The 26221-nt window shown below is 34.3% G+C and overlaps 1 protein-coding gene across 29 annotated transcripts in view; it reads left to right on the plus strand.

Annotated features, from left to right (window-relative positions):
- The window catches only part of ADAM32 (ADAM metallopeptidase domain 32), a 203450-nt gene that overhangs the window by 157947 nt on the left and 19282 nt on the right, over positions 1 to 26221 (plus strand). For all 29 annotated transcript variants that reach the window (XR_008527866.2, XR_008527867.2, XM_054561463.2 and 26 more), the window contains 4 exons: positions 429 to 512; positions 8788 to 8890; positions 11558 to 11714; positions 25320 to 25358. Coding sequence is in view for 27 of the 29 variants with exons in the window: in XM_054561463.2 (XP_054417438.1) it covers positions 429 to 512; positions 8788 to 8890; positions 11558 to 11714; positions 25320 to 25358 (383 nt within the window). In the remaining 2 variants the exon portion in view is untranslated. The remainder of the gene's footprint in view (positions 1 to 428; positions 513 to 8787; positions 8891 to 11557; positions 11715 to 25319; positions 25359 to 26221) is intronic.

A 26221-nucleotide genomic window follows, 5' to 3' on the forward strand; every position in this document is an offset into this window, starting at 1 on the left:
AGACACCTTGATCTTGGACTTCCAGCTTCTAGAACTGTTAGAAAATAAATCACTATTGTTGAAGCCACTTAAGCTATGGTACTTTGTGATGTCAGCCTAAGCAAACAATATAATATCCTTATTTAGATGTTTGCTAAAACTATCTTATTTTTTAAACACTGGGTTTTTTGTTATTGTTTTAATTATTCTGCTTTAGAACTACATGAAGAAACATAGTAGTAATAATATCAATTTAAAATGCAAATAAATCACAAATGTCTTTTCTTGCAAAAAAAAAAACCCTTCGAGAATGCAGCAAAAGCAGTACTTAGAGGAAAATTTGTATCATTGAATGGCTATGCTTTTATATTATATAATGATTTACTGTAATGTTATGATGACTGTACCCCTCTGACATTGGAACTTTTTTTGTATGTGTTTTTCTTTAGGTTTGTGTAAATCGTGAATGTGTAGAATCAAGGATAATTAAGGCTTCAGCACATGTCTGTTCACAACAGTGTTCTGGACATGGAGTAAGTAACCACATGTTTCCCTGAATTACATTTCTTGGACACTTTTTTGCATCACTCATTAATTTACTGACATTTTTTGGGTCACTACCATGTGCCAGACTCTGTTGCATCTAGCTTCAGTTGAGAGCTGAATTAAGTCATTAAATTCAGCAGCCATAATTAGTTACAGAAGACATTTTGAGTGGAATTAAATTGCTAATGACCTAAATATATATTGTTATAATTGGGTACTTTTCAGCGGGTGTTAAATTTTCTGATAAATACATTAACCTGGTTCTCAAAGGAAAGATAATTATGCTGTAATTCCTGTGTCTGTGAATATACAGGGATCATAAAAACTTGTTTTATTTATCTAATTTTAAAAATAGACTTTATTTTTTTAGAGGGGCTTCAGGTTCACAGAAACTTTGGAAAGTAGAAAGTACAGAGATTTTCCATATATCCACTCATCTTACAGAGGCACAATCTTTCCTAATTTTAACATCACACACCAGAGTGGTCTGTTTGTTACAATCGATGACCTACAAGGACATATCATTATCACCCAAAGTCCAGTTTACATTAGGATTCACTGTTAGTGTCTCACATTCTATGGGTTTTGACAAACGTGTGATGATATAGATCCATCATTACGATATACAGAGAGTATTTTCATTACTCTAAAAATTCTCTGTGCTCCATCAGTTCATCCTTCTCTCTCCACTAACCCTTGGCAACCACTGATATTATTAGTTTTCCTAGATTTTTATTTTCCAGAATGTCATTTTATTGGAATCATATAGTATGTAGCCTTTTCAGATTGGTTTCTTTCACTTAGTAATATGCATTTAATGTTTCTCCGCATTTTTCTATGGCTTGATAGCTTATTTCTTTTTAGTGCTAAATAATATTCCATTGTCTGAATGTACCATAGTTATTTATCCACTCAACTACTGAAGAACATCCTGGTTGCTTCCAAGTTTGGTAATTACAAATAAAGCTGCTATAAACATCCTTCTGCAGGTTTTTGTGTGGACATAAATTTTCACCTATTTTGAATAAATACCAAGGATTGTGGTTGCTGTATCATGTCATAAGAGTATGCTTAGTTTTGTTAGAAACTGATAAAACATCTTCGAAAGTGGCTGTACCAGTTTGCATTCCCACCAGCAGTGAATGAGAGTCCCTGTTGCTCCACATCCAAGCCAACATTTTTTGTTTTCAGTGTTTTGGATTTTGGCCATTCTCATAGGTGTGTAGTGGTATTTCATTGCTCTTTTAATTTGCATTTTACTGATGACATATGTGAGGCATATTTCATATACTTATTTTCCATCTATGTATTTTTTTTGGTGAGGGGCCTTTTAAAGTCTTTTGCCCATTTTAAAATCAAGTTGTTTGTTTTCTTGTTGAATTTTAAGTTTTCTCTTCATATTTTGAATAACAGTCACATATCCGATGTGTCTTTTGCAAATATTTTCTTCCATTCTGTGGCTTATATTTTTATTCTCTTGACAGTGCTTTTCACAGAGAATATTTTAATTTTATGAGGCCCAGCTTCTTAATTATTTCTTTCATAGATTGTGCCTTCGGTATTGTATCTAAAAAAGTCTATGCAATACCCAAGGTCATCCAGGTTTTTTTTTTTTTTTTTCTGAGTTATCTTCTAGGAGTTTTTTAGCTTTGCATTTTACATTTAGGCCTATGACCCATTCTGGATTAACTTTTTGAAGGGTGATAGGTTTGTGTCTAGATTCTTTTTTTTTTTTCCCTGCATTTTGATGTCTAGCTAGCACCAATTGTTGAAGTCTTTCTTTTCTCTACTGTATTGCTTTTGCTCCTTTGTCAGAGATCAGTTGACTAGATTTATGTTTGTCAGTTTCTGGGCTCCTTATTCTATTTCATTGATCCATTTGATTATTCTTTCTCCTATATCATATTGCCTTGATTACTACAGACTTGCAGTATGTTGAAGTTGGGTAGTGTTAGTCTTCTGACTTTGTTCTTTTTCTTTCAATGGTAATTTGACTATTCTTGATCTTTTGTGCCTCCATAGAAACTTTAGAATCAGTTTGTTGATTTCCACAAAACACCTTGCTGGGATTTTGACAGGGATTGTGTTCCATCTGTAGATCAAATTAGTAAGAACTGATATCTTGGCAATATTGAGTCTTTCTATCCATGCACATGTAATGTGTTTTCATTTATTTAGTCCTTTTTTATTTCCTTCATCAGTGTTTTGTAGTTTTTTTCATATTGATCTTATATATATTTTGTTAGATTTATACCAAGTACTTCATTTTTTGGGGGGGCTAATGCAAATAGTATCATGTCTTTAATTTCAAGTTTCATTTGTTCATTGCTGGTGTATAGGAAAATTGTTGGCTTTTGTGCATTAACCTTGTATGTTGCAACCATGCTACAATTACTTGTTAGTTCCAAGAGTTCTTCAATTCTTTTTAGATTTTCTAAGTTGATGTTTATGTCATATATGAACAAAGACAGTTTTATTTCTTCCTTCCCAATCAGCATACCTTTTTTTCTTATTTTATTGTATTAGTTAGAACTTCCTGTATGATATTGAAATAGGAGTGGTGAGAGGAGACGTCCTTGCATTGCTCCTTATCTTAGTGGGAAAGTGTCTAATATCTCACCATTAAGTATGATGTCAGCTGTAGGTTTTTTTGTTTGATATTTTGTTAGATGAAAAAATTTCCCTCTATTCCTAGTTTGCTGTTAGTTTACTTTTAAATCACAAATGAGTGTTGGCTTTTTTTGTTGTTGTTGTTTTTTTGAGATGGACTCTCGCTCTGTTGCCCAGGCTGGGGTGCAGTGGCGCAATCTCGGCTCACTGCAAGATCCGCCTCCCAGGTTCACGCCATTCTCCTGCCTCAGCCTCCCGAGTAGGTGGACTACAGGCGCCTGCCACCATGCCCGGCTAATTTGTTTGTATTTTTAGTAGAGACGGGGTTTCATTGTGTTAGCCAGGATGGTCTCGATCTCCTGACCTTGTGATCTGCCCATCTTGGCCTCCCAAAGTGCTGGGATTTTAGGCATGAGCCACCGTGCCCGGCCTGAGTGTTGGCTTTTTAATGTTAAATGCTTTTTCTGTATTTATTGATAGGATAATGTGATTTTTCTTCTTTAGCTTATTGATGTGAGATGAAGTACATCAGCTAATTTTCTAATGTTGAACCAGTTACATGCCTGCAATAAATCTTGGTTGTGGTGTATAATTCTTTTTATGCATTGTTGAATTTGATTTACTAATGTATAGTGAGAGTTTTTTGCATCTTTGCATCTACAGACATTTTTCTGTAGTTTCCATTTCTTGTAATATTTTTCTCTAGTTTTGATATTAGGGTAAGGATGGCCTGATAGAATGAGTGAGGAAGCATCCCCTCTGCTTCTGGCTTCTGAAAGAGATTGTAAGAGATTATAGAAAATTGGTATAATTTCTCCCTTAAGTGTTTGGTAGAATTTAATAGTGAACCCATCTCAGCAAACAATTATCTGTAACATCAATTAAGAATAAGAAAAATAAAAATTTTTAGTTTACTTTCACTTAATTCCTTCTCTAATACCATTCTTTTTATGTAAATAACATTTGCTGACCTTTGTGATTTTCATTCTCTCTGAAGAATCTCTTCTGACATTTATTTCAAAGGCATGTCTACTGGTGATATATACTCTCAATTTTTGCTTGTCTGAGAGTCTTTATTTCATTTCCACTTTTGCAAGATAATTTCAAAGGATTAAATATTTCACTCCTCACTCTTTTTGCTTGTGTGGTTGCTGAAGAGAAGTCTAGTATAATTTTTATCTTTGTGCCTCTATAGATATGGTAATTTCTCCCTCTGGCTTCTTTCCAAATTTGTTCTTTATCTTTGATTTTCTGTAGTTTGAAAGTTATTATGTCTAGGTATAAATTTTTGGCATTTATCCTGATTTTTTTGTGGCATGGGTTGCTTGATCTGTGATTTGTTGTAAGACATTAATTTTGGAAAATTATCAGCTATTATTGCCTCAAATATTTCTTCTATTCCATTCTTTTTTGTCCTCTTGGTATCCTCATTACATGTATGTTATGCATTTTTTTAGTTGTCCCACAGTTCTTGGATATTCTGTTCTGTTTTTTCAACCTTTTTTTTTTTGACTTTTTAGTTTTAGAAGTTTCTATTGAGATATCCTCAAGCTCAGAGATCTTTTCTCATCTCAGCCATAATTATTATATTTACGGGCCCATCAAAAGCATTCTTCATTTCTGTTGCAGTGATTTTGATCTCTAGTACTTCTTTTTGATTCTTTCTTAGAATTTTTATCTCTCTGCCTGCACTGCCCATCTGTTCTTACATGCAGTCTACTTTATCCATTAGAGCTTTCAGCATATGAAGTATAATTGTTTTATTTATTTATTTTAATTTTATTTTTTATTGGCAATAGTTGTACCTGTTGTGGGGGTATAAATGATAATACATTCATATAATTCATAAAAATCAAATCAGTATAATTAAGATATCCATCACTTTACATATTTGTCTTTATGCTAAAACATTTGAATTTATTTTTCTAGCTATTTTTGAAATATACAATAGGTTATTTTAAACTCTGGTCATCCTACTGATCTGTCAAACACTTGGTCTTACTTCTTCTTTCAAACTGGATATTTGTACCTATTAATCAACCTCTCTTCATCCTTTCCTCCCATTACACATTCTGGCCTCTGGTAACCACCCACCTACTCTGTTTCTTCATGAATCCACTTTTTTAGCTTCCACATAAGAGTGAGAACATGTGATATTTATCTTTCTGTGCTTAGCCTATTTCATTTAACATAATGACTTCCAGTTCCATCCATGTTGCTACGAGTGATGGGATTTCATTATTTTTATAGCCTATGTTTTACATTGTGTATGTATCCCACATTTTCTTTATTTATTCATCTATTCATGGACACGTTGATTCTATATTTTGGCTATTGTGAATCATGCTACAATAAACATGGGAGTGCAGATAGCATTTTGAAGTGTTGATTTCCATTCTTTTGGTTATTTACTCAGTAGTAGAATTGCTGGGTCATATAGTAGTTCTATTTTTAGTTTTTTTGAGGAATCTCCACACAATTTTTTATAGTGGCTGTACTAATTTACATTCCCACCTATAGTGTGTGAGGCTTTCCTTTTCTCCACAGCCTCGCCAGCACTGGCTGTTCCATCTTTTTGATAACAAAAAGATGGAGCAAAAAGAATGGTCTTTTTGTTATCCAAAAAATGGCTTTTATAAGCCATTTTAACTGGATTGAGATTATATCTCATAATTTTGATTTGCATCTCTCTCATAATTAGTGATGTTGAACATTTTTTCATATACCTGTTGGCCATTTGTATGTTTTATTTTGAGAAATGTCTATTCAGATCTTTTGCCCACTTTTTTAATCATATGATTTGTGGAGTTTTTTCCTATTGAGTTATTTGAGCTCCTTATATATTCTGATTGTCAGTCCCTTGTCAGATGGATAGTTTGGAAATATTTTTTCTTATTCTGTGGTTGTCTCTTCACTTTGTTGATTGCTTCTTTTGCTGTGTAGAATTAGCTTGGTGTAATCCCATTTGTTTATTTTTGCTTATGTTTCCTGTGCTTTTGAGGTTATATCCAAAAAATAATTACATAATCAATGTCTTAGAACTATTTTCCTACATTTTCTCCTGGTAGTTTTATAGTTTTGGTTCTTAGATTTAAGTCTTGAGTACATTTTGATTTTATTTTTGTACACAGTGAAAGATAATGATCAAGTTTTATTCTTCTGCATATGGTTATGGAATTTTTCCAGCACCATCTATTGAAGAGACTGTTCTTTCTCTGTTGTACATTCTTGGTGCCTTTGTTGAAAATGAATTGGTGTAAATGCATGTATTTGTAGCCGGATTCTTTATTCTGTTCCATTGGTCTATGTGTTTGATTTTATGCCAGTACCATGGTGATTTGATTACTATAGCTCTGTAGTATAACTTGAAGTCAGATAATGTTATGCATTTGGCTTTGTTCTTTTTGCTCAGAATTGCTGACCACATATTAAGTCACCAGACAAGTCTTAACAAATTTAAGAAGACTGACATCACTCCAAGTATCTTTTCTGACCACATTAGATTGAAGCTAGAAGTTAATATTAAAAGAAAGTGGGAAAACTTAAAAAACACATGAAAACTAAATAACACACAATTGAACGACCATTGGGCTAAACAACAAATCAAAAGGGAAATTAGAAAATATCTCAAGACAAACAAAAAATGAAAAAAATAATGGGATGTGGCAAAAACAGTACTAAAGGGAAATTTATAGTGATAAATTCTTACATTAAAAAGAATAAAGATTTCAAATAAACATTCTAACTTTACACCTCAAGAAACTAGAAAAAAATTTAACAAACAAACCCCAAGTTTGCAGTAGGAGGTTATGAAGATTAGAGCACAAATAAGATAGAAAATAGAAAAATAATAGACAAAATCAAGGAAATTAAGAGTTGAGTTTTCGAAAAGATGAAAAAATGGACAAACTCTTAGGTAAAATAGCAAGAAAAAAAAGAAATAAGACTCAAAATCAGAAATGAAGGAGCGGATATTACAACTGATGTCACAGAAATTTTTTAAGAAGATACTGTGGTGTATATTTATACACCAACACTTTGGATAACCTAGAAGAAATTGATAAATTCCTAGGATGATACAACCTGCCAAGACTGAATCAAGAATAAATAGCCTGAACAGAACAACAACAAATAAAGAGATTAAATCAGTAAACAAAACTTTCTAGCGAAGAAAATCTCAGGACTAGGGGGCTTCACAAATGAATTCTGTTAAACATTTACAGAAGAATTAAACAAGAAAATAAAATTGCAGGCTAATATATCTACAAACATGCATGCAAAAATTTACAGCAAGACATTAACAAACTATATTTGCCGCACATTAAAAGAATCATACACTATGACCAAATGGGATTTATTCCTGGGATACAAGGATGGTTCAAAATACAAAGATCAATTAATGTGGTAGGCCACATTAAGAAGATGAAAGATAAATTTACTTTATGACATTATGATGCAGAAAATGCATTTGACAAAATCAAACACCCTTTCATTATAAAAACTCAATACATTAGGAATAGCAGAAAGCCTGTATGTAAAAAGTCCACAGCTAAAATTATACTCAATGGTGAAATAATGAAAGCCTTTACTTTAAGATCTATAACAATGTAAGGATACTCAGTCTCTGCACTTCCATTCAACTTAGTACTGGAATTCCTAGATGAAGCAATGAGGCAAGGAAAAGAAATAAAGGGCATCCAAATGGGAAAGTAGAAATAAAGTAGCTTCTGTTTGCAAATGCCATGATTGTATACATAGGAAACCATAAAGGTTCCATAAAACTAGTAGAAGAAATAATGAATTCAGTAAAGTTGCAGGACACAAAAACAACACTCAAAAATCAGTTACATTTTTATACATCAAAAACAGACAGTCAGGAAAGGAGATTAGTTAAACAATCCCATTTACAACAGCATCAAAAAGAATAAAATACTTAGGTTTAAAACAAACCAAGGAGGTGAAAGACTTGTACGCTGAAAACTATAAAACATGAAAAAAATTAAAGGAGACACAAAAAATTGAAAGATATTCCATGGATTGAAGAAATTAATACTGTTAAACTATCCCTAATAGTCAAAATTATCTACAGATTCAATGCAATCCTTATCAGAATCTCCAAGTTATTTTTCAAAGAAATAGAAAATAAAAAAATTATATAAGATGAAAAAAATCCAGATAATTAGAAGCAGTTTTTAAAAAGAAGAACAAAGTTTTTCAAAATATAGTACAAAGGTACAGTAACCAGAACAGTATGTTATTGTCATAAAATAGAGACATATAAAGCGATGGATGAAAACAGCTCAAAGATAGACTCATATATGCTGGCTCCAGCATGTCACCGGAGGGGTCACATTTTCATTAGAATTTAAGTATGCATTTTTGAAATTGCATGGTGAATTTGTAGGTAAACATTTCAAGGTGTCAAATTTTCTTGATGCAAATATTGAGAGCCTCACTTTATAGTTTTTTTTTTTTTGCTTTGTGTGTGTGTGTGTCTGTGTTTTAGTCTAAGAAACCAAACATTTGATATGTGAGACTGTTGCTCTAAATAAACAAAATTACACTAGATTATGGTACAAAAGTAAGCTTGATGATCACCTTCTCTGAGAAAATATTTTACAACAGTCATTTAATTTTTCAAAATGATCCTAGGTGTGTGATTCCAGAAACAAGTGCCATTGTTCGCCAGGCTATAATCCTCCAAACTGCCAAACACGTTCCAAAGGATTTTCCATATTTCCTGAGGAAGATATGGGCAAGTATCTGTCTCTTTAAATATCCATTTAATAAAATTCTCAAATTGCTTATCTTCACTACAACAAAGTTCGATTTTGCCACTTACAAGGCAACTGATATTTGTAATGAAAAGGTAACCAGAATTCTCTCAAGGAATGGAAACCAAACATGCCATCTTAATCTTGCTCTCTTTTCTTTATAATTAACTAATCAATTAATTTTTTTATTTCAATAGGTTTTTGAGGAACAGGTGGATTTTGGTAACATGGATAAGTTCTTTAGTGGTGATTTCTGAGATTTTGGTGCAGCCATCACCCAAGCAGTGTATACTGTACCCAATGTGTAGTCTTTTATACCTCACCTACTCCCATCCTTCCCCTCAATACCCCAAAGTCCATTGTATCATTCTTATGCCTTTGTGTCCTCATAGCTTAGCTCCCACTTATGAGTGAGAACATATGATATTTGGTTTTCCATTCTCCAAGTGAAGAGTTACTTCACTTAGAATAATGGTCTCAAACTCCATCCAGGTTGCTGTGAATGCTATTATTTTGTTCCTTTTAATGGCTGAGTAGTATTCCATGGTGTATATATATATCACACTTTCTTTATCCACTCACAGATTGATGGGCATTTGGGCTGGTTCCATATTTTTGCAATTGCAAATTGTGCTGCTATAAACATTTGTGTGAGTATCTTTTTATGTAATGACTTTTATATAATGACTTCCTCTGGGTAGATTTCCAATAGTGGGATTGCTGGATCAAATGGTAGATCTACTTTTGGTTCTTCAAGAAATTGCCATTCTGTTTTTCGTAGTGGTTGTGCTTGTTTACTTTCCCACCAACAACGTAAAAGCGCTCCCCTTTAAGCACATCCATGCCAACATCTATTATTTTTTGATTTTTAAATTACGACCATTCTTGCAGGAGTAAGGTGGTATTGCGTTGTGGTTTTGATTTGCATTTCCCTGATCATTAGTGATGTTGAGCATTTTTTCATGTTTGTTGGCCATTTGTATATCTTCTTTTGAGAGTTTCCTGTTTATGTCCTTAGCCCATTTTTTGATGGAATTCCTTTTTTCCTTGCTGATTTGTTTGAGTTCCTTATAGATTGTGGATATTAGTTCTTTGTCAGATGCATAGTTTGTGAAGATTTTCTCCCACTCTGTGGGTTGTCTGTTTACTCTGCTGATTATATCTTTTGCTTCGCAGAAGCTTTTAAATTTAATTAAGTCCCTTCTATTTATCTTTGTTTTTGTTGCATTTGCTTTTGGGTTCTTGCTCATGAACGCTTTGCCTAAGCCAATGTCTAGAATAGTTTTCTGATGTTATATTCTAGAATTTTTATGGTTTCAGGTCTTAAATTTAAGTCTTTGATCCCTCTTGAGTTGATGTTTGTATAAGGTGAGAGATGAGGATCCAGTTTAATTCTTCTACATATGGCTTGCCAGTTATCCCAGTGTCATTTGTTGAATAGGGTGTCCTTTCCCCATTTTATGTTTTTGTTTGCTTTGTTGAAGATCAGTTGGCTGTACGCACTTGGCTTTATTTCTGGATTCCCTATTCCATTCCATTGGTCTGTGTGTCTATTTTTATCAGTACGATGCTGTTTTGGTGACTATAGCCTTATTGTCTATGGCCATACCAGCCTGAATGTGCCCGATCTTGTCTTGCTCTTTTTTCTAACATTAAAATATCATAATTCAAGCTGAATACCTTTTAAAATTTCTCTTTCCTGATACCATTGACTTTATCTTTTAGAATATTTTCAACCTCTCTTCCTCAGCTTTATGACTGATCCTGTGACCTCAGCTCTAAACAAACGACATTTGCTCTGTGTCTAGTACTGTTACTGTGTTTCTGTTATAGAAGAAACGAAATAGAAGACAAGATTTTACTCTGAAGGAGTTTATCATTTAAATCAGAAAAATCCATCAATTTCTGCTTAGGAGATGACAGAAGTGATGCTGGCATATTATTCTGTTTGTGCCCCACAGCTTCCATTTCTGTCATTAATTCATTTATTGAGTTAGCAAATGTTTATTGAAGTCTTAATATATGCCAGGTTCAGGTGCTGGTCTACACACTGGGGATGTACAGTGAGCAAAATGAAGTTCTTCTCCTCATGGAGTTTAGAGAATATGTTTAGGTCTATGTATCCAGTGATAGCAAGGGACAGAATTAGGATTAGGAATCAATTCTTCTAATTTTTATGCCAGTGCCCTTTTAGTAGTATTGCAATGACCCCATTTATAAACATGATCCCCAAGGCCAAAAGCCAACAATCTACCAAAGAAAAGTAGGATATACACAAATACACTGAATTCCTTTGATAATGCACCTTGTAAGAGTGCATTTTTGGATAAGCATGCAATTACACCATCCCATGTTGTATATCATTGAATTTTTTTGTCCCTACTTAGAGGGTTATAGTGAGATTTTGCTGTAGCTGCTGTGAGACTTGAATACTCTTGAACTTTCTAAAACTTGGTTTCCCTGCTTTTAGAATGAAAGGTTGTAGAGATAGCCCCAAGGATTATGATTACAATTCTATAATGATTTTTTCCATGTTCCTTGAATAACAATACAAATTCAGAACATTTTAATGAATGTGTTGCAACTTGAAAGTAAAAGTAGATAGTTTAATTTTTTTATTTTGATTTTTTTTGTATTTCTGTTTTTAGGTTCAATCATGGAAAGAGCATCTGGGAAGACTGAAAACACCTGGCTTCTAGGTTTCCTCATTGCTCTTCCTATTCTCATTGTAACAACTGCAATAGTTTTGGCAAGGAAACAGTTGAAAAAGTGGTTCACCAAGGAAGAGGAATTCCCAAGTAGCGAGTAAATTGCATTTGTGTTCCGAAGTTAAACATTAGTACCATTTGAATCTAGTTATATGTAAGACAATATCACGAGCAGCAGCAATACTTTACATATCACTGGGATTTTGAGTATTACATCAATATGTCATTTAATTTTATGAGGTAGCTGTGAATACTCGTTTTTAAGACACAAAGATTTGGAAGTGTAGTTTACATAGTTTGCCAAAGTCATTGAACTGTTCGTTGAGAGAGGAAGAAGTCAAATGTGTAATATCTGTTCTTTTCTTATCAAAGGGGATAATCTGTATCATCTACAGCAGAAGTATTTATTAAAAATGCAGATTTCTGGGCCTTACTACAGACTAAATATTTTAATTCACATTGCTGGCTCATATAAGAAATAATTTTAAAAATATTCTTTGGGTTAAATTTTCAGAAGGGAAATTTATAATTTAGATTATTACATTTTTATTTTTCAAGACATAATTCAAACACTAAGACAGAGAACAACGTGACAAACATCCTCTTGCCCACCATGGGAAATAAACAGATGTTAATATTTTTCTTGTTTCTCTTATAAAATAAGCCATTGTATTTGCAGCTGCAATTCCTTCTGGTATGATCCGCTTCCCTCCCTGTAGAGGATGTCTACACTGAATGTTTGTGTATCTTACATGTTTTTAATACACATGGCATTATCCATATCCCATAACCTACCTAGTATTGTTTTATGTATAATTTTAAATAGCTATACTTTCTCTGCAGATGCATTTCTTTTTCAATTTTGGTTTGTTTGTTTTGTCTTTTTTTTTCTTTTTTTGTGAGCAGTCTGCTCAGAGGTGTTTTTATTTTATTAGTAATTTGAAACAGAACTTTTGGTTTCATTGAGGTCTCTATTTCTATTGTTTTTTATATTAAGTTTTGCTCTTTTTCCTCCTTTCTGGTCTTTTTACCTTTGCTCTGTTGTGACTCTGGATTTCTTGATTTTAATGCTTTATTAGTTTTCAACCCTTCTTATTTTCTAAAATAAGAAATACCTTAATAGCAAAAACCTTCTCCATATATATCATTTTCTCTATACTCTCCAGTTTTTAAATGATAGTCGACATTCAGTTAAAAAAATTTGAAAAATCTAGCAGGATTTCTTGTTTAAGTAATGAATCAATTGTAGTCTTTAGTTTTCAATTATATGATTTATTTTCATTGTTTTAAAAATAATTTTCTAATTTTATTAGCTTATTTTGAGAAACTTGTCTATGTGATTCTCTTAAATGTTGGAACAAAAAATGAAGTAAATTTTTATAAATGGGTAAGCTTGATATGTGTCCTCCAATGTTTTTAGGACAAACTTTTAAATTGTGTTGTTTCAAATCATTTTTATACATACTGGGTTTTTTTTCCTGTCTGTTGGATACTTTGTCTTCTGTGAGAGGCAAAGTAAAATTTTCAGTGGGTTGTAGCTTTCCCTCTGATTGTTGAAATTTTCGCTTCAGATATTCTGAGGCAGTGACTAAATGCATAATGTTTATTTTAGTTAAGTTTTCTTGGTGTATTTTCCTTTAATCATTACTAATAATATCTTAAATACAATTTTCACTGTTTTAGATTGCTATATCAACTTTCTCTTTAAAAATGACGTTTACCTGGTACATCTTTTTTCGTTTTTTTCTCAATCTGTCTTTGCATTTAGCTGGTGTCTTATAACAGCCTTTATATGAAATGCACTAATGGAGTTTGTTATGCTCATATGCTTAATGCATGATGACTTATGTTTAGGCTGAAATTTGCCATCCTATTTTTTTCCTATTTACCATGTTTTTTGGTATTTTTTTTCTTTTTCTATAATCTATTTTCTTGGTTTCATTTTTCTTTCTTTTTTGAGACGAAGCTTCGCTCTTGTTGCCCAGGCTGGAGTGCAGAGGCGCAATCTTGGCTCACTGCAACCTTAGCTCCACGGGTTCAAGTGATTCTCCTGCCCCAGCCTCCCCAGAAGCTGGTATTACAGGTGTGCACCACCATGCCTGGCTAATTTTTTGTATTTTTAGTAGAGACGGGGTTTCTCCATGTCAGCAGCTGGTCTCGAATGGTTTCATTTTTCTGTTCTTTTTTTTTTTCTTTAACTCTGGACATTTTTGTATTCTGTTTTTGTCTTAGTGATTTTCTTTACATTTTAGTATTTGTAGTTAATGTTATATAATGTCTAAATTTAATCATTACATATAGTCTTCTTGGAAATAACCCAAGGACTTCAGTCATTTAACTCCTTCCATTTTCAATGTTTGTCATTTGACTTTCAAATTTCTCCCAAATAAGTCAGTGTTATTTTTGTTATTATCATCTTTATGTTTAGTCAGTGAATACTAGGATTTTCCAGTATATTTCCCAGTCTTACTCACCATTCCTTTTCTAAAAATTGTTTTGTTTTGAAATAATTTATGGACAAAAAGTTGCAAAAATTGCACAGGGCTCTCATGTACACTTTGCCTAGCTTTTTCCAATGATAACATCTTACATGAACACTGTATTTCCACAGCCAGTATAATGGTATTGGTACAATACTTTTAATACAACTAAAGATCTTATTCAGATTTGCTAGTGTTTGTATGCATTCATTTATGTGTGTGTATAGTATTACCACATTTTATCATGTGATTTGTTTACCAACACCACAATCATAATTCCTGTTGGAATCCTACTTTTTCATTCTAGGTTCAATTATCTTTTTTCCCTTAGATTTATTGTGATATGATTGACAAATAAAAATTGATGATTTGCCTGATATATGTATATGCTGTAAAATGATTATCACGATTACTGTAATTAACACATCCATCACCTCATATAATTACCTCTTTTTGTGTATGTAGTGAGAACACTTAAGATCTACTCCCTTAGCAAATGTCAAGTTTTTTACATATAAGGTCATGTCATCTGAAAACAGAGACAACTTCTTCCTATTCAATTTGGATTTCCTTTTCTTCTTATTTCTTTTCTAATTCCTGTGGCTAGGCCTTCTAGTACTATGTTGAATAGAAATGGCGAGAGGGGCTTCTTGTTTTATTCTTGATCTTAGACCAAAACTTTTATTGATAGCTTTTCACTGTTAAGTTTAATGTAGCTGTGGGCTTGTAATACATGGCTTTTGTTATGTTGCAGTATATTTCTTCTATGATGAACTGTTGCGAGTTTTAATTAAATATGTTGAATTTTGTTTCCTGTATCTGTTGAGTGTATTTTCAGCCATCCTTGCATCACAAATATAAATCCCACTTGATCATGGTGTATGATTCTTAAAATGTTCTGTTAAAGTCAGTTCACTAGTATTTTGTTGAAGATTTTTACATCTATGTTAATCAAGGATATTGGCCTATTATTTTCTTTTCTTATAATGTCCTTGTCTAACTTTGGTATCAGAGTAATACTGGCCTTATAAAATGTGTTTGAAAGTGTTCCCTACTCTTCAGTTTTTTGGAGGAGTCTGAGAAGGATTAGTATTAATTATGTTATAAAAGTTTGGTAGAATTTACCAGTGAAACCATCTGGTTCTGTTTTTTTCTTTGTCGGGAGATTTTTTTTTAATTGCAAGTTTTATTTTTTCATATATTTTTAAATTTTCCAAATAATAATTGTACATATCCATGGGGCACACAGGGATGTTTCAGTATATATAATGTATAGTGATCAGATCAAGGTAATTAGCAGATATATCATTCAAATATTTATCATTTCTTTGTATTGGGAGGAGTCAGTATCCTCCTTCTAGCTATTTGAAACTATATATTATTGTTAACTATAGTCATCCTACAGTGATATAAAGAATTAGAACTTTTTTCTCATATCTCGCTGTAACTTTGTAGACTTTAACAAATCTTTCCTTATCCCTCCGTCCCCCCTAACCTTCACAGCCTCTAGTATCTTCTATTCTACATTTTACTTCTGAGATCAACTTTTTTTTTAGCTTCCACATATGAGTGAGAACATGCGGTGTTTAACTTTCTGTTCCTGGCTTATTTCACTTAACAACATACTTCAGTTCCATCTGTGTTGTGGTGAATGACAGGATTTTATTTTCGTGGCTAAATGATATTCCATTGTGTATCTACACCACATTTTCTTTATCCATCTATTGTTGGAAACAGGTTGATTCCGTATCTTGACTATTATAAATAGTGCTGCAGTAGACATGGTGGTGCAAATGTCTCTTCGATACAATGGTTTCCTTTCCTTTGGATAAATACCCAGTGGTGGGATTTCTCGTTCATATGGTAGTTGCTTTTGTTGTTTTTTGAGGAGCTGCCCTGCTGTTCTGCATAGTGGCTATCCTAGTTTACATTCCCATAAACAGTGTCCCTTTTCTCTGCATTCTTGCCAGCATTTTTTATTTTTTTTTTGTCTTTTTGATAAAAGCCATACTAACTGGTGTGAGAGATTACCTCATTGTGGTTTTGATTTGCATTTCTATGATTATTAGTGATGTTGAACATTTTTTCTCATATTTGTTGGCCATTTGTGTGTCTCCTTTTGAGAAATGTCTGTTCAGTTTATCTGCCCATTTTTAAATCTAATTGTTTGCTTTTTTCCTGTTGAGATATTTGAAATCATTGTATAGTCTTGGTATTAATCCAGCAGTTTTCAAATATATTCTCATGTTCTGTAGGTTGTCTTTTCACTATGCTGTTTCTTTTGCTGTGCAGACACTTTTTAATTTGATATAATCCCATTTGTTTATTTTTGCTTTTGTCACCTGTGCTTTTGAAGTCTTATTTATAAAATCTTTTCCCAGACCAATGTCCTGATCATTTCCCCTATATTTTCTTCTATGAGTTTCATTATTTTGGATTTTATATGTAGGCCTTTGATCCATTATGAGTTGTTGCTTTTTTTTCTGGTATAGACTGAGAGGTAGGGGTCCAGTTTCATTCCTATGCATGTGGATATCCAGTTTTCCCCAGGGCTATTTAATGAAGAGACTGCCCTTTCTCCAATGAATATTCTTGGCACCTTGTCAAAATTCAATTGGCTGTAGATATGTGGATTCACTTCTGGGTACTCTATTCTGTTCCATTAGTCTAAGTGTCTGTTTTCATGCCAGTATCATGCTGTTTTGGCTTCTCAGCTTTGTGGTATATTTTGAGTCTGGTAGTACAATTCTTCCAGCTTTACTCTTTTTTCTCAGGATTGTTTGGCTATTCAGGGCCTTTTGTAGTTGGGAGTTTTTGATTATTCCTGCAATCTTCTACTTCTTATTTGATATGTTCAGATGTTCCCCTCCCTTCCTACCTCCCTCCTTCTCTCCATCCCTCCCTCCCTCTTTCTCTCTTCCCCTTTTTCTCCCTCTCTCTCTTTCACTCCCTCTCTCTACTTCTCTCTTTCTTTCCTTCCATCCTTTCTTTTTCTCTTGCTCTGTCGCCCAGGCTGGAGTGCAGTAGTGTGTTTTAGGCTCACTGCAACCTCCCCTTCCCAGGTTCAAGTGATTCTCGGGCCTCAGCCTCCAGAGTAGCTGGGACAACAGGTGCGCCCCACCATGCCTGGCTATTTTTTTTTAAATTTTTAATACAGATGGGGTTTCACCATGTTGGCTAGGCTGGTCTCAAATTCCTGGCCTCAAGTGATCTGCCCACCTTGGCTTTGCAAAGTGCTGGGATTATAGGTGTGAGGCACCAGGCTTGGTTAGGTGTTCTGTTTACGATTCAGTCTTGATATGTTGTATCTTTCTTGGAATTTATCCATTTCTCCTATTTATTCAGTTTGCATATATTTGCTGTAGGTTCCATTTTATTCTGGAGGAAGTACATTACAGTGATGTTCTACATGTAATAATCTGTTTGATGTTTATTACTGATTTTTTTTGTTTTATGTTCAATATTAATTATAGGTTATATGGGTATGGAACTTTAGGTGAACAGTTATTTTTGTAAGCCTTTTAAGGATATGCCTTTAAATTTTAGCATGTACTGTTTATGGGATGTCTGCTATCAGTCTAATCAATTCATTTTTTATCTTTATACTTAAACTTTATTTTTCTATAAGTTATGAAAATTTTCAGCCCTTATCTCTGCAATAATTGACTTCCCCATTCTGCCTTTTTTTCTCCTTCTGAACTTCCTGTACTTTAGTGTCCCCATTCTAGCCTCCATGGTTGTGGTGGTGGTTGTTCTCTATTTCCTCCTTTTTCTTCATCTTCTTTTCTTCCTTTTCATTGTTTTTCTTTTGCGATTGGAATAGGGCTTTTAAAAACTGGGGTATAATTTACATATCATGAAATTCATTATTTTTTAGTGCATGCAGTGTTAAGAGTTTAGCAAATATATACACATACCACTAGCTCAATAAAATATAGAGCAGTTCTGTCATCCAAAAAATTTTGTCTCACCCCACTCCAGTTCGGGGCACTAGTGGATCTGTTTTCTGTGCCTACAGTTTTGCCCATCAGAACTTTGTATAAATGGATTAATACATTATGCGGTCTTTCCAGTCTGGTTTCTATACCATAGCTAATATATTTGAAATCCAACCATGTTATTATGTGTATCAATAGTTTGCTCTCTTTTAAATATATTGTTTTATTGATATATAGTTGATATACAATAATTTGCACATATTTTCAGTGTATAATTTGATGTTTTGATAATTTGAAAAGTAACACCCATTAAACCATCGACATAATCAAGATGATAAAGGTATCTGTAGCCCTCAAGAAATTTCTTATTTCCCTTTGTAATCCCCTTCCTTAGCCTTTTCCTCCCATTTCCTGTCTATCCCCAGATTACCACTTTGTTTTTCTTTTTCAAATTTTAATTTAGGTTCAGGGGGTACATGTGCATGTTTTTTACAGGGTTAAATTGTGTGTCACTGGGGTTTGGTATATAAATGATTTCATCCCCCAGGTAATGAGCATAATACTTGTAACTGATCTGTGTAAGGTTTTAGTTTCTTCATGGTTCAGTCATGGTAGGTTGTGTGTTTCTATGTATTCGTCTGTTTCTTCTAGGTTTTCTAGTTTGTGTGTATAGAGGTGTTTGTAATTTCTGAAGATTTTTAAAAATTTCTGTGGGGTCAGAGGTAATGTCACTTTGGTCATTTCTTAGTGTGTTTATTTGGATCATCTCTTTTTAAATTAATCTAGCTAGTGGTCTATCAATCTTATTTGTTCCTTAAAAAAGAAGCTTTCAGTTTTATTGATCTTTTCTCTGGATTATTTTGTCTCAGTTTCATTCAGTTCAGTTTGGATTTTGCTATTTATTTTCTTCTAGCTTCGGGGTTGGTTTGCTCTTGTTTTCCTAGGTCTTCTAGGTGTGATGTTAGGTTGTTAACCTGAGATCTTTCTAACTTTTTGATGTATGCATTTAGCACTATAAAGTTTCCTCTTAACACTACTTTAGCTGTGTCCCGGAGTTTCTGTTATGTTATATGTTTGTTTATATTAGTTTCAAAGAATTTTTTTATTTCTGCCTTAATTTCATTATTTACCAAAAAGTCATTCAGGAGCAGGTTAATTTCTACGTGATTGTATGGTTTTGAAATTTCTTGGCATTGATTTCTGTTTTTATTGCACTGTGGTCTGAGAGTGTGTTTGGTATGATTTAAGTTTTTAAGAATTTTTTGAGAAGTGCTTTATGACTGAGCATGTGGTCTTTCTTTGAGTATGTGCTATGTCCTGATGTGAAGAATTTATATTGTGGTGCTGTTGGGTGGAGTATTTTGTAGATGTCTGTTAGGTCTATTTGGTCAAGTGCCGCGTTTAGGTCCCAAATACCTTTGTTAGTTTTCTGCCTCAATGATCTGCATAACACTTGCAGGGGGTGTTAAAGTCTCCCACTGAAATAGTCTCCCACACGATTATTGTGTGGTTCTCAACATCTCTTCGTAGGTCTCTAGGAACCTGTTTTATGAATCCAGGTGTTACACTGTTGGGCCCATATATATTTAGGATCATTAAGTCTTGTTGAATTGAACCCTTTATCACTATGTAATGCTCTTCTTTGTCCTTTTTTATTGTTGTTGGTTTAAAGTTTGTTTTATCTTAAATAAGAAAGCAACTTCTGCTCTTTTTTATACTTTGTTTGCTTGATGGATCTTTCTCCTTCCCTTTACTTTAAGCTTATGAGTGTCACTGCAGGTGAGATGGTCTTTTGAAGACAGCATGTAGTTGGATCTTGCTTCTTTATACACTTTGCCACTCTGTGTCTTTAAGTGGGGCATTTATCCCATTTACATTCAACATTAATATTGTTATGTGCAGATTTGATCCTGTCATCATGTGTTAGCTGGTTGTTATGTAGATTTGATTATATATTTGCTTTATAGTGTCAGGGGGCTATGCGTGTAAGTATAATTTGTGGTGGCAGGTAGCTGGTTGTTATATAGATTTGATTATATATTTGCTTTATAGTGTCAGGGCTATGCATGTAAGTATGATTTTGTGGTGGCAGGTAGCTGGTTGTTATATAGATTTGATTACATATTTGCTTTATAGTGTCGGGGGCCTATGTATGTAAGTATGGTTTTGTGGTGGCAGGTAATGGTCTTCCCTTTCCATGTTTTGCTTTCCCTTAAGGACCTGTTATAAGGTAGGTATGGTGGTAACAAATTCCCTTAGCATTGGCTTGTTTGAAAAAGATTTTATTTTTCCTCTGCTTATAAAGCTTAGTTTGGCTGGATATACAGTTTTTGGTTGAAATTTCTTTTCTTTAAGGATGCTGAATATAGGTCCCCAATCTCTTCTGACTTGTAAGGTTTCTGCAGAAAATTCTGCTGTTAGCCTGTTGGGGTTCCCTTTGTAGGTGACCTGCCCCTTCTCCCAAGCTGCCTTTAAGATTTATTCTTTCACATTGCCTTTGGAGAATCTGATGACTATGTGTCTTGGGGATGGTCATCTTGTATGGTATCTCACAGAGGTTCCCTGAATATCCTGAATTTGCATGTCAACATCTCTAGTGAGGTTGGGAAAATTTTTGTGGAAATATCCTCCAATATGTTTTCCAATTTGCTTGCTTTCTCTTCGTCTCTTTCAGGAATGCCAGCGAGTCCCAGGTCTGGTCACTATGTAATCACATGTTACTCTGATATTTTGTTCATTTAAAAAATTATTTTTCCTTTTTTCTAGTCTGCCTGTGTTGTTTCAAAGAAATGGTCTTCAAGCTCTGAGATTCTTTCCTCAGCATGGTCTATTCTGTTATAATGCTTTCAATTGCTTTATGAAATTCCTGTAGTGAGTTTTTCATTTCCAGAAGTTCAGTTTATTTTTCTCTTAAAATGGCTATGTCATCTTTTAACTCTTGGACCATGTTGCTGTGTTCCTTGGCTTGAGTTTCTACCTTCTGTATGTCGATGAGCTTCCTTGCCATCCAGAATTAGTATTATATGTCTGTCATTATAGCCATTTCAGTCTGGGTTAAGAACAATAGCTGGAGAGCTATTGTGGTTGTTTGGTGTTAAGAAGACACTGTGTCTTTTTGAGTTGTCAGAGTTCTTGCATTGATTCTTTCTCATTTGTATGGGCTGATGTTCCCTTAATCTTTGAAATTGCTGTCTTTTGTATGGAGCTTTCTGCTTTTACATTCTCTGATACCTTAAGGGTTTCACTGTGGTATAAGTTAGGCTTAGGCAATTGGCTTCATTTCTGGATGCTTTCAGGGGGTCAAGGCTCAAATTAGCCTTCCTGGGGTATGTGCTCTATCCCTGGGGGGTTGGGACCCGGCCTGTGTCTTTGTTCTCTGTCCCCTTAATGTTAAACCCCTGCTGCACTGGAGAGGCCAAGGTGATCCCAGTCTGCTGGCAACAACCCTCCAATGGGGGCTGCCAGCAAAAGCACTGGGGTGGGCCAGTGGTGGGTCCATGTATATGTGTATGCAGGCAGGGTAAGTGGGGGTTCCCCCATTTGTGCATGCAGGCAGGGTGGTGAGGGTTCTGTGTGCCCATGCGCACTGGTAAGGGGGTGGAGAGAGGCTGTGCTGGTGGGGAAAGGCTGCAGGCTGGTATCCAAGACTACTACTAATCTGCTTCTGTCACTACAGTTTACAGTTCCTTTTCTAGAATTTTATATAAATGAAATCATATCATATGATTATATGTACTTTGTCTGGATTATTTACATCACCATAATTATTTTGATATTTATACATGCTTTTGTGTGTGTCAATAGTTTGTTCCTTTTTATTGCTGAGAACTACTCAGCTGTATGAATATACCTTAATTTTTTAAAATCTGTTTATCTGTTGATGAATATTTGGGTTATTTCCAGTTTATAGGTGTTATAAATGAAGCTGTTGTGAACCGCTGGAAACAAATGCTCAGTGCCACAAAGAAGAACCAGCACTGAGACAAAGGATCTCTCAGCAAGGCAAATTTACTTCTGCAGAAGGGTGCTTCTCATAGTTCTGGTTGCCATGAGAGCACCCCGAACAGAGGAAAGCAGGGGTTTTTATTTCTAACGCAGCTTGTCCCTGCTACTGTGTCATGCCTTCATTGGCTGGAGTTGGACTGCACAATCTAAGCTGAACCAGGTTGACTAACTTGAAAAGTGCAGGAATGTGGTTACACTGGTGGGAAGGTGGGAAGATCAGTTTCGGCAGGAGTAGCCACTGCAATGGGAGAGGTAATTTACAGAGTGGGTAGCAGATGTGGATTGTGGGCTCTATAGATAAAGACTGGCAGGAAGGTTGTTTACCAGGGCAGGCAGACACAGTGAGTAAAGAAGTCTGGCTTTGAAAGCAGGGTACAAAGGACAAGCAAACTTAAGCAAACTAAATCTTTGAAGAAGAATTTCTTACTGTATTTAACATGAACATTCAGGTACAAGTCTCTATGTGAATATATGCTTTCCTTCTCTTGGTTAATACCCAGGAATAGAATAATTGGGTAATAAAGTAAGTGTATGTTTAAATTCTAAAGAAAGAGCTATGTTTTCCAAAGTGGTTTTGTCATCTTGTATTCTAGCCACCAGTGTATGAGAGTTGTAGTTTCTCCACATTCTTGTCAATATGTGGTCTCATTTTTTTTTTAACTTTACCAATTCTGATATTGTGTAGTGGTATCTTATTATAATTTTAATTTGAATTTCTCTAATGGTTAATCATGTTGACAATTTTTCATATGGTTATTTGCCATCTGTATACCTTCTCTGGAGAAATGTCTATTCAAATTATGGGTTATTTTCCTTTTTATCATATTTTTCAAATCTTTTGATCATTTTTGAGATGGATTTGTTGTATTTCGAATGTTCTGAATATAAGTCCATCATTATATATGTAATCTGCAAACATGTTATCTCAGTGTAAGGCTTGTCTTTTAATACTTTTAGCAATCTTTAGAGAAAATGTTTTAAATGTTTAATAAAACCAGTGTATCAATTTCTTTTTTTATAGATCATAATTTTGGTGCTGTAGCTAAGAAATAATTGCCTAACCCAAGTTCACAGATTTTCTCCTATGATTTCTTCTAAAAGTTTCAAAGTTTTAGGTTTTGCCTTTAGATCTATATCTAATTTGAATTAATTTTTATATATGTTAAGAAGTATGGAAATAGTATATTTTGTACAAAAATTTTTAATTATTCTTACACCATTGATTTTAAACTTTGTTAAGTAGGATCAGAATAGTCACCCATAAAAAGACAGTACCATTCTGAGTAACTCTATACATCTTACTCTGAATTACCATATATTCAACTCAGGTAGTGGGAACTCAAACTATTCCTGTCCTTCTGTGAGCACAAGAAATTATTCCCTTTGTTCATTTTGGATAAATGGTTTTACTCTGGCTCAGGCAGTTCCCTCACTGGCAAGCATTCATCAGTACTCTGCAGAAGATGCAAGCGGCGGGGAAGGGGGTCTTCCGCCAATCTCAGGATTCCTTCTAAGCATTTTATTTTTTTCTGTGGTGTTCTGCCCTGTGAACCCTAGCTGCCTTGCCCTTCCTAGGTCCCCAATTCTATCACCTCAACTCAGAGAGACTACTGGGATTTGCCTCAGTTTCCGTCATTGCATTACAGCCTGAAAACTCTCTCTAGGCAGTAAGAAGAGTCAATCATAGAGCTCACCTTGTTTCCTTCTCTCAAAGTTCAGTGTACTGCACTGTCTAGTAGCCAAAGTGTGAAATCAATTGTTTCATACATTTTGTCTGTATTTTTAGACATTCTGGCAGGAGGGTAAATTTAGTCTTACCCCATCTTGGCCAGAATTAGAAGTATGCTTTTAGTATTTGCAACTTTCACATATTTTTAATCTCTGCATCTCACATTCTGATTAATTTTCTTAGTTTACTCTTTCATTGCTCTAATTTTTCTTTTCTTTCTGTCCTGTTTTAGACTTATGGATTCTATTCCTGCAAAGATCTCTATGAGGAGTCTAAATATTCTCAGATTAAAGTGTTTTTAAAGCAAATCATTTGTAGCTCTTGCTGCGTGAATTCATGTTTTAGTGTAGTGTTGACATTAACTCTTAGTGGTTTGTAATGGTAGACTCGTTTATCTTCAGTGTCTTTGATGTTTCCCATGAGAATTCTGTGTGTGCTGTGTTATAGAGACATATATATAGGTTGTTGTATTAGTCCGTTTTCATACTGCTGTACAGAACTGCCCAAGACTGGGTAATTTATAAAGGAAAGAGGTTTAATTGACTCACAGTTTAGCATGGCTGGGAAGGCCTCAGGGAACCTGCAATCATGGCAGAAGGTAAAGGGGAAGCAAGGCACCTTCTTCACAAGGCAGCAGGAGGGAGAAGTGCTGAGCGGAGGGGGAAGAACCTCTTATAAAACCATCAGATCTCGTGAGAACTCACTCACTATCACGAGAAAGGCATGGGGGAAACCACTACCATGATTCAGTTACTTCCACCTGGTCTCTCTCTTGACACATGGGGATTATGGGGATTACAATTTAACATGAGATTTGGGTGGGGACACGAACCCTCACCATACCAGTTGTTTAATTTTTCCTTTCTTAAAGAAAAAATCTTTTTAAAAATTTGCCATGCATGGTGTTCAAGAATTTGTGGGAGTGTGAACTGGGGTCCTGAAACTGCACTTTTATGATACTTGGGAGTCCTACTTCTCTTCTCGATGCATTTTTCTCTCTATTTATGCATATTTCCCTCTTGTATTCCAAAAGCCACTGGTCAGAAATTTTATTATTCCTATTTCATGGGTGAAATGGCTCCTTCTGGCTCCTGGTTTAGTTAAAGAGTTCACTTACAGCATCTCTGCATCCGAAGGCCTGGGGCTTCAGCTCCTTCTAAGGCAGTGCTACTAAATCTCTGGCCTCAGAGGTAGTCTTTTCTTTAAAAATGAATAAAAAACCAAAAGTTGGATTATGAAGGTCAGAATCAGACATTCAAGGTCAGATCTAGATTCTGTGTTTAGAAGGGATCAGAAAAAGCAAATTTGGGTGTTTTTGACACTCTCCTCATTGCAGGATTTGAAATGTGCCCTTCTTATGGATGAGGTATATGGGTAAATAAAAATGTTATTTATTTGCATCTGTGTTCATTGACCTTTGGACAATATTTTATTTTTTAATAATTAGTCTTATAAGGATATAATACTGATTATAAAATGGACTGATTTTAATTCATGAAGTTGGCAAGTTTTCTAAGTACTAACATGAGACATTTTCATTTTTTTTTTAGATCTAAATCGGAAGGTAGCACACAGACATATGCCAGCCAGTAAGTAGGTTAGAAGGTGTTTTTAAGATATATGTTGAAAATTAAGAATTAATTGATAATTCACAATTTATTTCCAAATTTTTTTTGAACATCAATTGGTAAAGCAATGCACTGAAATCCAGACTGCTAATATATAGTCTAATTTAGTTTCTAATAAATTAGTCCTTTCTTCATTTAGTAAATGTTTACTGGAAGTCTCTTCTGAGGAAACAAGGAATAAAATAGCTGATTCTAAAATGAGATAGGACATGTATAATTAGTAAAGAAAAAGAATATATAGTGCTTAGAAGTTACCCAGCTTGTGTTATACAGCCACGTGCTGTATAATAATGTTTTGGTAAATGATAAACCACATGTATGATGGCGGTTCCATAAGATTATAATGAAGGTGAAAAATTCCTGTAGCCTAGTGATGTCGTAGCCATCACAACATCAGAGAGCGATGCATTACTCACTTGTTTGTGGTGATGCTGGTGTAAGCAAACCTACTGCACAAAGCAACATATACAGAATTCTCATGAGACAATCGATGCTACTTAACCTTACAAAAAAAAAAAAAAAAAAAGCCACTAAAGGTGGTAATGCCAGCAGCCAAAGCAATCTAAAGAAATACAGGTAATTGAAAAACCTCAAAAAAAAATGCTTAGGATCTGCATAGAGGTTAAAAAACAAATAGAATCCATTAAACAAGAAATAAAGGAGCTGAAAAAAGATTTTCTTATTTTTAAATTGTTTAGGGAAATCACTGAGAATACAACATAAACAGAATAATAACATATAAAAGACCAGTTAAGAAACAAAAGAATTCAGAGACAGAAAATTTAGACTGGGGAAGAGTCAATATTTGAAGAAATAAGGTCTTG

The sequence above is a fragment of the Pongo abelii genome, chromosome 7 (assembly GCF_028885655.2).
Source record: "Pongo abelii isolate AG06213 chromosome 7, NHGRI_mPonAbe1-v2.0_pri, whole genome shotgun sequence".
Classification (NCBI taxonomy): domain Eukaryota; kingdom Metazoa; phylum Chordata; class Mammalia; order Primates; family Hominidae; genus Pongo; species Pongo abelii.